Source organism: Apodemus sylvaticus, chromosome 11 (genome assembly GCF_947179515.1).
Source record: "Apodemus sylvaticus chromosome 11, mApoSyl1.1, whole genome shotgun sequence".
Classification (NCBI taxonomy): domain Eukaryota; kingdom Metazoa; phylum Chordata; class Mammalia; order Rodentia; family Muridae; genus Apodemus; species Apodemus sylvaticus.
The window spans coordinates 96,842,854-96,858,157 of NC_067482.1; the positions used below are offsets into that span (position 1 = coordinate 96,842,854).

At 36.7% G+C, this 15,304-nt stretch overlaps 1 protein-coding gene across 7 annotated transcripts in view; it reads left to right on the forward strand.

The window, feature by feature from the left end:
- Wdpcp (WD repeat containing planar cell polarity effector) overlaps positions 1-15,304 on the forward strand; it is a 293,085-nt gene that overhangs the window by 207,651 nt on the left and 70,130 nt on the right. For all 7 annotated transcript variants that reach the window (XM_052198565.1, XM_052198564.1, XM_052198562.1 and 4 more), the window contains one exon: positions 12,744-12,846. In XM_052198565.1, the coding sequence (XP_052054525.1) occupies positions 12,744-12,846 (103 nt within the window). The remainder of the gene's footprint in view (positions 1-12,743; positions 12,847-15,304) is intronic.

Sequence of the window (15,304 nt, forward strand, 5' to 3'; positions counted from 1 at the left end):
TGTCGTATAGATCTTTCACTTGTTTGGTTAGAGTCACACCAAGATACTTTATATTGTTTGTGGCTATTGTGAAAGGTGTCATTTCCCTAACTTCTTTCTCAGCCTGCTTATCCTTTGAGTATAGGAAGGCAACTGATTTGCTTGAGTTGATTTTATAACCAGCCACTTTGCTGAAGTTGTTTAACAGCTGTAGTTCTCTGGTGGAGGTTTTTGGGCCACTTAAGTAGACTATCATGTCATCTGCAAATAATGATAATTTGACTTCTTGCTTTCCACTTTGTATCCCCTTGACCTCCTTATGTTGTCTAATTGCTCTAGCTAGAACTTCAAGTACTATATTGAAAAGATATGGAGAGAGAGGACAGCCTTGTCTAGTCCCTGATTTTAGTGGGATTGCTTCAAGTTTCTCTCTGTTTAGTTTGATGTTAGCTACCGGTTTGCTGTATATTGCTTTAACTATGTTTAGGTATGGGCCTTGAATTTCTGTTCTTTCCAAGACTTTTAGCATGAAAGGATGCTGAATTTTGTCAAATGCTTTTTCTGCATCTAATGAGATGATCATATGGTTTTTTTCTTTGAGTTTGTTTATGTAGTGGATAGCATTAATGGAATCTCTTATATTGAACCATCTCTGCATCCCTGGGATGAAGCCTACTTGATCATGGTGGATGATCGTTTTGATGTGTTCAACGACGTTTCTTTGTTGGATCTTTGTGTGGTTTTGGTATCAGCGTAATTGTGGCTTCATAGAACGAGTTGGGTAGAGTTCCTTCTGTTTCTATTTTGTGGAATAGTTTGAAGAGTATTGGTGTTAGGTCTTCTATGAAGGTCTGATAGAATTCTGCACTGAAGCCATCTGGTCCCGTGCTTTTTTTGGTTGGGAGACTTTCTATGACCCTTTTTATTTCTTCAGGTGCCATGGGATTCTTTAGTTGATCTTATTTTATCCTGATTTAGTTTTGATGTCGGATATCTGTCTAGGAAACTGTCCATTTCCTCCAGATTCTCCAGTTGTGTTCAGTATAGGCTTTTGTAGTAGGATCTAATGATATTTTGAATTTCCTCAGTTTCTGTTGTTATATCTCCCTTTTCATTTCTAAGTTTGTTAATCTGGATACTGTCTCTGTGCTCTTTGGTTAGTCTGGCTAAGGGTTTATCTATCTTGTTGATTTTCTCAAAGAACCAGCTCCTGGTTTTGTTGATTCTTTGTATGGTTCTCTTTGTTTCTACTTGATTGATTTCAGCCCTGAGTTTGATGATTTCCTGCCTTCTACTCCTCCTGGGTGAAATAGCTTCTTTTTGTTCCAGGGCTTCCAGGTGTGTCATTAAGCTGGTAGTGTATGCTCTCTCCATTTTCTTTTTGGAGGCACTCAGGGCTATGAGTTTTCCTCTTAGTACTGCTTTCATTGTGTCCCATAGATTTGGGTATGTTGTGTCTTCATTTTCATTGTGTTCTAAAAAGTCTTTAATTTCTTTCTGTATTTCTTCCTTGACCAAGGTATCATTGAGTAGAATATTGTTCAGTTTCCACGTGTATGTGGGCTTTCTGTTGTTTTTGTTGTTATTGAAGACCACTTTTACTCCATAGTGATCTGATAGGAGGCATGGGATTAGTTCGATCTTCTTATATTTGTTGAGGTCTGTCTTGTGACCAATTATATGGTCGATTTTGGAGAAGGTACCATGTGGTGCTGAGAAAAAAAGTATATTCTTTTTCTTTAGGATAGAATGTTCTCTATATATCTGTTAAATCTACTTCGTCCAAAGCTTCAATTAGTTTCGATGTGTCCTTGTTCGGTTTCTGTTTTCCTGATCGGTCCATTGAGGAAAGTGCAGTGTTGAAGTCACCCACACTTATTGTGTTAGGTGCAATGTGTGCTTTGAGCTTTAATAAAGTTTCTTTTATGAGTGAGGGTGCCCTTGCATTTGGAACATAGATGTTCAGGATTGAGAGTTCTTGTTGCATTTTTCCTTTGACCAGCAAGAAGTGTCCCTCAGAGTCTCTTTTGATGACTTTGGGTTGAAAGTCAATTTTATCTGATATTAGAATGGCTACTCCAGCTTGTTTCCTGAGACCATTTGCTTGTAAAATTGTCTTCCAGCCTTTTACTCTAAGGTAGTGTTTGTCTTTGACCCTGAGGTGTGTTTCCTGTAAGCAGCAAAATGTAGGGTCCTGTTTACGTATCCAGTCAGTTAGTCTATGTCTTTTTATTGGGGCATTGAGTCCATTGATGTTAAGAGATATGAAGGAATAGTGATTGTTACTTCCTGTCATTTTTTGATGTTATTTTTTACATTTGATTGGTTAACTTCTTTTGGGTTTGATGAAAGATTACTATCTTGCTTTTTCCAGGGTCAAGTTTCCCTCCTTGTATTGGTGTTTTCCTCCTATTATCCTTTGTAGGGCTGGGTTTGTGGATAGATATTGGGTAAACTTGGTTTTGTCATGGAATATCTTAGTTTCTCTATCTATGGTGATTGAGAGTTTTGCTGGGTATAGTAGTTTTGGCTGGCATTTGTGTTCTCTTAGAGTCTGCATGAGATCTGCCCAGGATCTTCTAGCTTTCATAGTCTCAGGTGAGAAATCTGCTGTGATTCTGATAGGTCTTCCTTTATATGCTACTTGGCCTTTTTCTCTTACTGCCTTTAATATTCTTTGTTTAGTACATTTGGAGTTTAGATACACTTTGTAATTAGTTTCCATAATTACAGCTTTGTTTGTTTTGTTTTTTTCTACAGCCTCCTAGCTATGTTTATCGTCTCTTCAGTCTGAAGTATTGCTTCCAGTATTCTTTCTATGGTCATTCTCCTGGATGTGAATTCCTTTAGCCTGTTTGCTGGTAGAGTAGTCTAGATTAACATCCATGGTCTATTATGAATTCTAGTGCACTGTTCCATGCTATTTTTCCTTTACTGTTTCTATTTGAGAAATCAGCTATTATTCCAATGAGTTTTCTTTTATGTGATTTGTGGTTTTTTCTCTTACAGCTTTCATTACTCAATGTTTTATATTATTAGTGCTTTAACTGAGAGGCCTTGGGGGTATTTCTTTTCTGGTCTTGTCTATGTTTTTTGGTATGGGAATGGATATGTCTTTCTTTACTTTCTAGAAATTTTCTTCTGTGAACTTGTTGAAGATCTAGTCTATGTAATTGACTTGGGATCCTCTCTCTTCTCATCTCTGCATAAAATTTAAATGTTTAGTCTTCTCATATTATCCCACAATTTCTGCATGTTCATTTTCTAAGCTTTTTAATTGTTCATATTCATTGATTGTGTGGTCTAAATTTTCTACTTTACCTTTAGGTCCTCATAGTCTATCTTCTTCTTGATTCATTCTTCTTGTATGGATTTCTCTTGAGAATTCTTTTTGGGTTATTTAGTTTTTAATTCATTCCGTCTGTCTTTCACTTGAGCTATCTTAAATATTTCTACTTCTTTATTGAATTTAGTTGTTAAATCCTGGATTGTTCTCATCATTTCATGCAGCCTTATCTTTTAATTCTATCTTTCTGCTCCTTAAACTATCTTAAATATTTCTACTTCTGTGTTGAATTTGATTGTCAAATCCTGGATTTTCCTTATCATCTTATTCAACCTTATCTTTGTGTTTTGTTGAGCATTACTCAGGCATGTATTCTCTTTGATTACATTATCTTTAAGCTCATTGGGCTATTTTTGTCTTCTTTAAACTTGAATCTTTGAAGTTTATGATTTTTCTTTTAAATTATATACCCTGGGGTTCATCTAATAATGCTCTTAAAAATAAAATATGACTTAAAATTAAAAAAAAAAACTGTGTTCTGTTTTGTTTTAAAGTTCAGGGGATAGAATCTAGGACTATTTACATTTAAAGTAAGCTCTCTGCACTTATTCATACCCTCAATCCTTAAAATGTACTTTTTAATAGCTGTCCTGATTAGCATTTATTGTCAACTTGACTCAATACCTTGAAGAGGGACCCTCAATTGAAGAACTGTCTCAGTCAGACTGCTCTTTAGCCATGTCTGTGAGAAATTATTTTGATTGATTCTTAGTGGAAGAGGGACCAGCTCCATTGTTGGCAGCACCAACATAGGAAAGTAGATGTAAGTTATACAAGAAAGCTAGCATTGAAAAAAACCAGTAAGCAGAATTACTCCATGGTTTCTACGTCAAGTGCCTGTCTTGTTTTAATCCCTTCCTGAGTCCCTTCAATGATGAAGAGACAGGACACAAAGTATAATCTGAAATAAACCCTTTCCTCCCAAAATTGCTTTTAGCTGTGGTATTTATGACAGCAACAGACCAGCAACTAGAATAGCTGTTGGGCTAAAAGTGCTATCAGGTGGAAATTAGCACTATTTACATTTAGTGACAATGTCAGTACTACCTGTGAAGATACACAGCTTGGCAACTATTGCTCGATGACTAATGCGCATGAGCTCAGGATTGGTGTGCTTTGCCCCTCTTCCTTTCTTTCCTTACTCATGCTTATGGATGCTTTTTAACAGGCACTCTTCCAGTGGAGCAGTGTCCCCAACTCTAGAGGGTTCGTTGTTACTCTTTGTTTTGTTTTTGCCACTCTTCATTATTTAAAAAGATGATATGTAGAATAAATAAAATATAAACACTTGTCCTGGTATTTCTTATCCTGATTTGTTTTATTTGTATCTATTTATTATATGTAAGTACACTGTAGCTGTCTTCAGACACCCCAGAAGAGGGCGTCAGATCTCATTATGGATGGTTGTGAGCCACCAGGTGGTTGCTGGGATTTAAACTCAGGACCTCCAGAAGAGCAGTCAGTACTCTTCACCGCTGACCTCTCTCTCCAGCCCCCTGATATTTTTTTTTTAAAGATGGAAGATAAGTTATTTGTGACAAGGTTTTTCCTCTGGATGCACAGTGCTCAGCATCACACTTGGTTGCTACTTCTCGTGTGTCTTCCTTAAAATGTTAGCTCCACCTTACCATCTTCCCAGCCTTCCTTTTTTTGAAGCAAGACAGAATTGAACTGGTGATGATCTCTGTGCCTCAACTTCTGAAGTGATGGGATTACAAACCCAGCTTATTGTCTATTTGGTATTTCCAGAATGTGTTAAGTTACTTTCCTCATTTTTATGACTGGAAACAACTTAGAAAAAGAAAAGGTTTGTCCCGTCTCATAGTTTGGGAGGGTGAAGACTCTTCACACTGTGGTGAAGAGTCACGGCACTGCAGCCTTTCGGACGCTGCTCACAGCAAGTCTTGAGAAGGAAATGTGGAGAATGACTGCTGATGCTCAGCTGCCTCCTCCCCCATCTTCACTCAGTTCTCGCGCCCACCGCATGCCAGAGCTGCTTACACTCACACTGGGTCTTCCACATACTCGGTCTTCCCTCCCAAGTTACACCGCTCTGGGAATGGCCGTACAGGCAAGTCCAAATCTGTGTTTTGTACCCATTCCTGGTCTTCTATGATACATGTCTGGAGCAGCCATGGCAGTTATTCTGCCCCTGGCTAGGCCTCAGACCACGTTAGGAGTGTGAAGGCTGTCCAGTCCGTGTGGCTAACGAGAAAATCAGCAAGAAGATATAGCAGTTCTAAATATGTGTGCCCCAGATGTTGGCACGCACCAGTTCCTAAACAAGCCCCAATGGGTATAAAATGTCATAGAAGTATTGCTATAATAATAGTTTACTTGACATATAGGTAAGTCTTTCAAACTAAAAACAGTTTTACTTAAATCAGACCTTTAGATGAACATAATATTTGCTGAATATTCCATGTGGTATATAGAGAATATATATTGGATTCATGCAGCATATAGAGAATATGCATTCATTTCATGATGCATATAGAAAAATCTGTGTCATCTAAGCAACCTAGGGGGCCTTCTCTAAATGACAGCACTGTCTGGACCAGAAGCAGATCTTAGCAAGTACACAACATCAAATAACCTTTTGTTTCATCACACAATAGTGGAAGAAAACTAGAATTTAGTAGAAGAAAAACTATAAAAACTGTAAAAAATGGGAGACTCATGATACAATATTTTTGAATAAGTTAATTTTTCTCCAAAGATTTATTTTATATCATGTATATGAGTGTTCAACCTGTGTGTGCATAGTGTGTATACAGTATTCATAGACAAGAGGGTGTTAGGTCACCTCAATCTGGAATTACAAGTGGTTTTGAGTAACTCTGTGGGTGCAGGGAACCAAAGTTGTGTCTCCTATTAGAGCATAATGACAGCATATTACTGAATGATTCATGACACATTGAAGAAATGAGGGAGGAAATTAAAATAATCCTCGGATCAATTGAAAATTAAAGCATATTGTATCAGAGCCTTTGGGATACAACAAAGTATAGTTATATCAAGAAAACTTATAGCTGGCAATGCTCTTACATTGAAAACTCAGAGAGATTTAAAATAACCGAACATCTCATCAAGAGCTAGCCAAACCCAAAGGCATTGGGCTGTAAGCAATAATGACAATGCATAAGTTGATGAAATAGAAACTAAAAGAACAATACATAGACTTAATCAAAGAGTTCTTTGAAAAAATAAACAAGCTTGTCAAAATTTTATTCAAGGTGACCAAAACTAATAAAATAAGAGATGGAAAAATAGACACTACAACAGATTTCATTGAAATTCAGGGGAATAATTAAAAAATGCTATGACAATTTCTATTTCAAAAACAACCTGGGAGTTAGCAGGATGGCTCACTAGTTAAGAGCACTGGCCCCTCTTCCAGAGGACCCAGGTTCATTTCCCAACAGCCACACATCCCAACCCAACACATCCAAACAGTCACAACCATCTGTAACTTTCTGGGGATCTGATGCCTTCTTCTGGCCTCTGTGACATCAGGCACACATAATTTACACTTAAATTTATGCAAGCAAAAACCGATACATACACAGAAAATAATAATTTTAACTTAAATGAAGACAAATGCCTAGGAATCTAGAAGTGTAGAAGACTTGCCAAAATAACAAAGACATAGACAGTTAAACATCTATGATGAGCGATGAGATTGAAATGTGTTCTCAGGGATTTAGTGTAGTGTCTTATGTTCACATGCAATCGCTTCTTTTGCTTTCATGTTTTATTCAGCTTGTTTTCTTAGATCACTCAGTAGCACCTACCCAGCGGGACTAGCACCACTCACAGTGCGTTAGGCCCACTCATATCAACCATGAATCAAAACCAAAATAAAACTCAACAACACCACACACACAACACCACACACACAACACCACACACGGAGAGAGAGAGACAACTCACAGAGGTGCTCATAGAAACCTGACAAAGACAGTTCTTCTTTTGAGATTACCTCTTTCTATGTATGTCTAGGTTTATGTCAACTTGACAAAACCAACCAGCACAAACATAAATGTAAAAATTTTAATAAAATACTTGACCGAATTAAAGAACACAGTAAGAAAATTATACACAAAGAAATATTAGTTTCATTTCAGGAATACAAGGATGGGTCATTGAGGAAAATCAATGAAATGGGTGTATTAGAATACATAAGTAGACTTCAGAGCAGAAATCACAAGATTACCCCAATAGCTACATGTATAGCTGTCTTAGTCGGGGTTTCTATCCCTGCACAAACATCATGACTGAGAAACAAGTTGGGGAGGAAAGGGTTTATTCAGCTCACACTTCCAGGGTAATAGAAGACAAAAGTCAGAATGTAATAACTCGGAATATGAATATAGCATGATAGTCAGATCAGGGTAATGTTTCAGATGATAGTCTCCATCAAGTGTGTGGTTTTCAAATATTTGGTCCCTATCCATGTTTGTCTCCACTGTGTCAGGGGATTCCTTTGCTAGGAGGAAACCTTTAGTGTGATGGAGTCCTGCTTCCCCCACCCCCAGACTGATCTTATCTATTCTTATGAGTTCTATTCTCTTTAAACCTGTGTCCTGGAACTCTTCTCCTCGGTGTTTCTTTATCGTAGCTTTGCAGTTTAAGAACCAACTTTCATTTTGAGCTAGTATGTGGTGTGTTGTTTACTCTTCTGCAAGCTCAGCCTTCCCTGTCTTAGTGAAAAGACCACTTTCCCCATTGTGCATTCTGAGCACTTTCTAAATTAGTTGCCCGAAACTGGGGTGGTGGTGATAGAGCATTTGCTTAGCATTAAGGGTATGCTGGCTCTGATCGCAGCACTGTTCCACTAGCACGGCCCACAAAAGGACAAAGGTGGTGTACACGTGCCTCATTTCATCTACTCTTTCATGCCCTTATTAGGCTTTAGCTGCTATTTGTAGCATGGTTTAAGGTCGGGCGGTACAATACCTCCATATTTGGTTGGGGGGGTTTGTTGTTGGGGGAGTTGTTATTCTTGCTGAAGTTTTTGATTTTTAGTTTTTTGTTTTGTTTTGCTTTGATTTGGGCTATTTGAGATAGTTTTTTATATAACAACTTAAGAATTTTTCTACTTCTGTGAAAAATTATGTTGAAGATTTCCTAGGAATTATAATGAATCTGTAGATCATTTTACTTTATATAATATGAATATTTTTATAATATTAATAATTCTAGTCCTGAACATGAGACATTTGTCAATTTATTTGCATCTTTTCAACTTCTTTTCTTCAGTGATTTATATTGTATATATTTTTACCTCCTGGCTAAACTTCTAAGTCTATAAGGTTTTATAAAATGGGTTATTTTCTTAATTTTTCTTTTTCATGGTTGTTGTTGGTATATAGAAATATTACTGATTTTATTTATTTAAACCTTACTGAATTTATTTCTTTAATAGCCCCTTGATGGAATCTTAGGTTTTCTGTGTATAAAATCATGTCATCTGTCAACTTGAGACCATTTCGTGTTTTCCTTTCCAGAACTAACTCATTTTATTTCCTTTTCTTGCCTGGCTAGGACTTTTAGAACTGTAGTGAGTCAAAGTGTTCATCAGTGTATTCCTTACCTCAGATGACAAAGCTCTTTGGCTTGTGGTTTGTTTAAAGTGGCATTTGTTGTATTGAAAAACATTCCTATGCATCCTCTTTACTGCCTCTTTTTTGGGGGGAGGGGGGGTTCAAGGCAGGGTTTCTCTGTATAGTCCTGGCTGTCCTGGAACTTACTCTGTAGACCTGACTGGCCTTGAACTCAGAAATCTCCCTGTCTCTCTCTTTTTAAAAAAAAAATCATGAAGACATATTGAATTTTCTGATTCTATTAACAGCATGTAGGTTTTGTCCTTCATTTTGCTAATGAAGTGTTTCACATTTATTGACTTGCATATACTACAGAAGCCTGACACGGAGAATGGAGTTGAGCATGCTAAACTTTTTAATGTGCTATTGAACTAGGTTTACGGATGCTTCATTGAAGATTTTGTGAAAAATGAAGATTTTGTGAAAAATGAAGATTTTGTGAAAAAAGATTTTGTGAAAGATTTTATTAAAAAAATGGGGTATAGAGATAAAAAAAGAATTTTCACCTGAACAATTTTGAGTGGCTGAGAAGCACCTTAAGAAATGTTCAACATCATTAGTCATTAGGGAAATGCAGATCAAAACAACCCTGAGATTTCACCTCATACCAGTCAGAATGGCTAAGATCAAAAACTCAGGAGACAGTAGATGCTGGCAAGGATGTGGAGAAAGAGGAACACTCTTCCACTGCTGTTGGGATTGCAAGCTGGTACAACCACTCTGGAACTCAGTCTGGCGGTTCCTCAGAAAACTGGGTTTCTCTAGTTTTTATCCAGATAACCTGTCTGTGGGAGTTGAATATTAAAGTTACCCACTATTGCCATTTTGCCACTAATACATGTCCTCATATCTAGTTATGTTTTTTTTAATGAAATTGGCGTTACCATGTTTAGTGCCTATATATTTAGAATTAAGATGTGCTTTTTATATATTGTTCCCTTAATATGAAGTTGTTGCTACCTGCAGCTACTGCGAACTTGTTCCTGGAAAAGAAGCTGAGGGATGGGTGGGGAAGCAGTAAAAAGAATGAGGGCCAGGGGGACAGTTGCCAGTCGAGGCCGAAACTTTAATAAATGTTAGTCAATAGATATAGGTTGGGAAAAAACCCTCCCCTGAGACTCCAGGCTGAGTTCCTGGGAAGTTGTCTGGTGGTCCTTGGCTCCATTGCTCAGGCAGCTGTGTGGGTCACCTGCTTAATTCAGGAATTCGTAGACCTGGAGGAGCAATGAACTTTACCTTCACTCTGAGCACTCCACCCTAGGATAAAAGTTCCTGCTGTAACCTACTTCCCTATTATGCCCTAATGTCAGATTCCTGCCTGAAGCCCTTGTCCTTGGCCAAAGTCAAGTTCCTACCAAGTGGCATGATACCCTGTCATGGCTCTGTCCATGAAGTGATGTTCTTTATCACTTCTGTCTTGCTTTGGTTTTAAGTCTACTTTATTTAGTATTAGAATTAGCTATGACTTGGTGTTTTCCTAGTTCAATTTGCTAAAATACCTTTTTTCTATCTTTTTACTCCAAGATAACATCATCTTTGATAATGAGGTGCTCATGGGGGGAGCATTATGTTGTTTCTGTGTGTCTTCTCTTTTTAAGCTTGTGTAGCAAGTGGTTTACTCACTTAGCTATCTCCCAAACCCTTCCATAAACCTTTTATTGATGAAATTTAAAATATCATAAAATTATGTATGCTGAATATAATTTTTAGTAATCTAGGTTTACAAATATGAAAAATGAAGCTTTTCTGAACTATAACAGTAGTGTTCCCAAATTTCCAATTTATCATAAAGGTTAATTTGTTGGTGTGGACCTATAATGAGACTTCCATATTTTGAAAACCTTTGCAAATATCTTTCCACATGTATATACCAGTACTGTCAAATGCTAGCATGCAGCCATGAGACATGGATCTCATTGGGTACATTCACAGGTTGGAAGCATTTTTAGAATTCTATTAACTGAAAGGCTAGAATGTCTTTAGCATGTCATTACATTGCAAATCATTTCCCATAGAAGCTCCTTAATTGTGCACCAAATGGATTTTTGGAATATGAAAATTTTTTTCTACACATGCATATAAACCTGAAAAACATTTCTCTGGTTTGAAATTAGAATATATTTCTGGGAATTTGTATAGGAATGAAGATATTACTTTGAAAAACCCATCTTTTGACAGTGTAGTCCTGACATGACTTGCAATTCAAACAACCTTAGTTCTCATCAGAATGATTTTATCACAGTGTTTCACAGAAGCAATTTTCCCTTGTAATTTTAGTTTAAAACATTTTCAAGTCTGCAGCTCATGCTAATTCCACAGCCCTTCAAAGTTCATGACCAGTGGTTGACCACAGATCTTTGAACCACTTAAAAATTTAGAAGCTACTCTTACATTGAAGAATGTGCCAACACTGGCTGGTCTGACATGTTGGGTATAGTTTGCTAACCTCTGATCTCTAAAGTCTTTAGTAACTATGTTCTGAGTAAATGCACTTGTTTCCCAAAGCTTTGCAACCAATCGCTAACTTTTAGAAACTTAGCCAATATGAATGTTAACTCCCTGGTGTGATGATTCATTGCATACTGTGCATATATCAAAATATGACATTTTATTTCCTATAAATTCATATAATTCAAAAATTCAGAAATTAGTTTTTTTGATTTACATTTATTTGAATAATATGAAATATCTTTACATAATTATAGGGCATTTATATTTATTCATTATAGACTGCCTGTTTATATCCTTTTTCCATTTTTATTGCAGTAGAATTTTCATTCCTGTGACCATTTTGCACACTCTAGAGCACTTTTCAACCTGCACCTCTAAAGTAATTTCCACTACTTTCTCCCGCACGTCCAGCACATCTCCCGTGTGACAGACCTGCATCCCTCCACAGAGCGGGTCAAGCATTTCACATGGATGCACCAACTGTCCTTCACACTTTGCTTTCTGCTAAATAAATGCTATATTTCTCACGAATCCTTTAATGTTGAGATCAAATATCAGCTCCTTCTTAAGCTTCAGTATATACAAATAATTGCCATTGAAATCTGTCAGTTTTTATAATTAACAATTCTCTTATAATGATTTGGCTTTCTACTAGATTCAAAAAATTTAAGACTGGAATTATATTATATAATATATGTAATAATTATATGTAACCTGAGTTTTAAAAAGTAGTGTCAATCTTAACACATATTTTCAAGGCTCATAAAAACAAAGTTCTATGTAGTATTCCTTGTAGAGAACTTAGTATAATAATAGTCAACTCTTTTAGAGAAACTGCAATGGCATACAGTGTTAGGACCAGCTATTTGAAAGGTAGGAGGAGGAGAATCACTTCAGCTTAAGAGTTTGAGACCAGTCTGGAACACATTGCAACTGTGTGTGTGTGTGTGTGTGTGTGTGTGTGTGTGTGTGTGTGTGTGTGTGGTTTTATGTTTTTGTGGTTGTGTGTGTTTGTGTTTGTGTGTGTGTGTGTGTGTGTGTGTGTGTGTATACAGAAACTCCCTTACCCATTAAATCTTCAGCTATACACACAGATGCAACTAAGGTGTCAACTTTTCATAAAACTAAGTGTCAGTTTATTAGAAACATGCTTTTTATCTTATGGCTTAAAATAATTATTTGCAACCATGTTCTCAAAGAAAAATTACCCTCTTCTGGTAAAGAATATCAATAAATTTAAAACAGAAAAAAAGGATTGTCCATATCTGTTTTGGTATCTGAATATTTTTTCTTCTTGAACTCACTTTATAGCTTTATCATGGTTACGTTTTAGTCAGTCCTTTGTCTCTTTATTTCCAAAGGATATTCATTACCTTGCTCTGGATATGGGTGAACTGGCACTGGCTGAAGTGGCGAGAAGAAGGGCACATGACATTGATGTTGAGTCAGTATCCTCTGGAGTCGGTAAGGCCTAATTCACTCTGTTAAAAGTGCTTTGGTTCAGGGGCTGGAGAGATGGCTCAGTGGTTAAGACCACTTGCTCCTCCTCCAGAGGTTCCAGTTTCAATTCTCAGCACCCACATGGCAGCTCACAACTGTCTCTAATTCCAGTTCTAGGTAATCCAACCTGGCACAGAAGTACATACAGGCAAAATGACAATGCACGTAAAATAAAATAAAAACTTTTTAGAATACTTTGATTCTAGGGGATTCTTAGTGTCATTTCTATTGTGTCTGTAGAGCATAATTGCTATATTTGAATTACTCTTATTAACACATTATATTTAAAAGCATGAATTATTAAGCCATCTGAAATTATACAATATTTATGAATAAGCTGAATTTTGTAAAAGAAATTGATAAGTAGTAATGGCTAAGGTTACTGTTTACCAGAATATAAAAGCATATTACTCGCTTATATTACATGATGATGATAATGATGATGATGATGACGTGCACCAAAACACGTGTGTTGAGGACAGAAAGCCTGTGGGAGTTGATCTGTCCTTCCTCTATGTATATCTCAGGGCCTGACCTCAGATTGCCAGGCTTGGAGCCTTTACCCTCTAAGCCATCTCTCTGGTCCCACTTGGTCTTTTCGTGAAGTCTTGGGAGAAAGAGACTTTTTATCAGTGCTATGCGAACCAACACTGTGCTGGTACATAGCTGTGTCATATATTAAAATAACTCTATTCTTTAGCATGGTGTTTTAGGTTTTGTGCACACCTGTGTGTGTGCACATGCGTGTGTGTGTGTGTGTGTGTGTGTGTGTCTGGGTGTGTGTCTGTGTGTGTGTGTACACGCCGTGTGTGTGTGTATGTGTGTGTGTGTGTGTGTGTGTGTACGCACGTGCACATGCTCAGGGCGGGGGCATTTGTCACAAGCTCCTAATGTCCTGTTCAATGCTATATTATAAAGATTGAGCAAAAGCCTACACTGACCTTTTGAAAGGTTTTGTATATAACATAGCAAAATGGCAGTCCATCTGCATGTACTTTTTGTATCTAACCCCAGCTTGTCTAGTGCTGCTGAGTCTGCCAGCATTGAAAGTTAGATATCAAAATTCTTATTTCTCTTGGCTCTTCTGTTCCCAATAGACAAGCAAACAACCTCCAGGATTATAGTAGAATTGGTTCCACATGTCTGTGTAATTCTTAAACCCATTTTGTAGAAGATTCCCCCTTTGGAAGTGCTTGAAAAATACTATAATGTCTTCCCCAGTAAGTCATGTTATGCTTTGGTTATTTTTGTTCCCCAAATCAGCACTTCTCAGATCTCTTCAATAACTCCAGCCCAGTCTCTAAGTCATAGTCCAGAAGGGGATGCAATGCCATAGAGCCAGAGCAAACCAGTGGAATTCTAACTGTTGCAGATTTTAAGTCGGGGAGAAAGAGTCATCTTTGACATGATGTAGCACAGCCACATGGGTAATGCCTCTAAAACAAAATTACCTTAATAAGCATTTGATGGCAGCCGTAACATTTAAAATAGTTTATCTCTTCTATTCCTTCTTGCTTTTTGGTACTATATGATATGTTTATATTACTTTTTCATTTGACAAGAAGAGCTAAAATAAAGAAAATACATTGGATGAAATTCTGTACTTAAAATTATTTTGGAAAACACAAATCCTATAAGCCAAAACTCAATAACTCTATTATAATAAAGGCAATTATTATAATAATATATATATTATATAGACTATAGAATAGTATATGCTATATATAATGTATACAATAATGTATAATAACTATATAATGATGTAAATTGAGGCAGTTGTAAACTTTGTTGACCTAAATAAAGGATTTGTTCATTTTTATGCTACTTAATTATTTCAGGTATTGTTTAAGGAGTTAATGTGTTTGGCTGTATTTAAACACAAGATTAAACCTGGAAAGATTTATAAGAATTGCTGATTAAGTATATAGAACGCAATATGGTGATGGAGCTGACTTTTGGCACTCCGCTGTTTACTACCAAGACCTTCTCTGTGCCTGCTGTTCTGTCTACAACAAATGCTTAGTACTTATGCTATAGATTAGTATGGGATTGAAGATAGTTAATTTATGCTTTGAACAGTGACTCGCAAAGAGTAAGCTTAGCAATGGCTAGTTATCAATAGTCCCTTTCAAATTAAAACATGGCATGTGTTTGTAGTAATTTCTTGTGATAAGCTACAATGCCTATAAAATCTAGGTGTTAGTGATTTTTTTATTATAAACTAATTTCTACCTAGTTAAGGTTTCACGTTATTAAATAGAGAGTAAACGGCTTTTGTTGGGTGAGAAGTAAGTGTGGGCATCCCCTTAAGATTTTCTTTTAAAAAAGACTTTGTTTTGTGATTACAGTGTTTGCAGTGTAAGACTAAGAAGTCAGATTGACATCAGTCTGTGGTACAATATAAAATATGCGGTGAATCTGT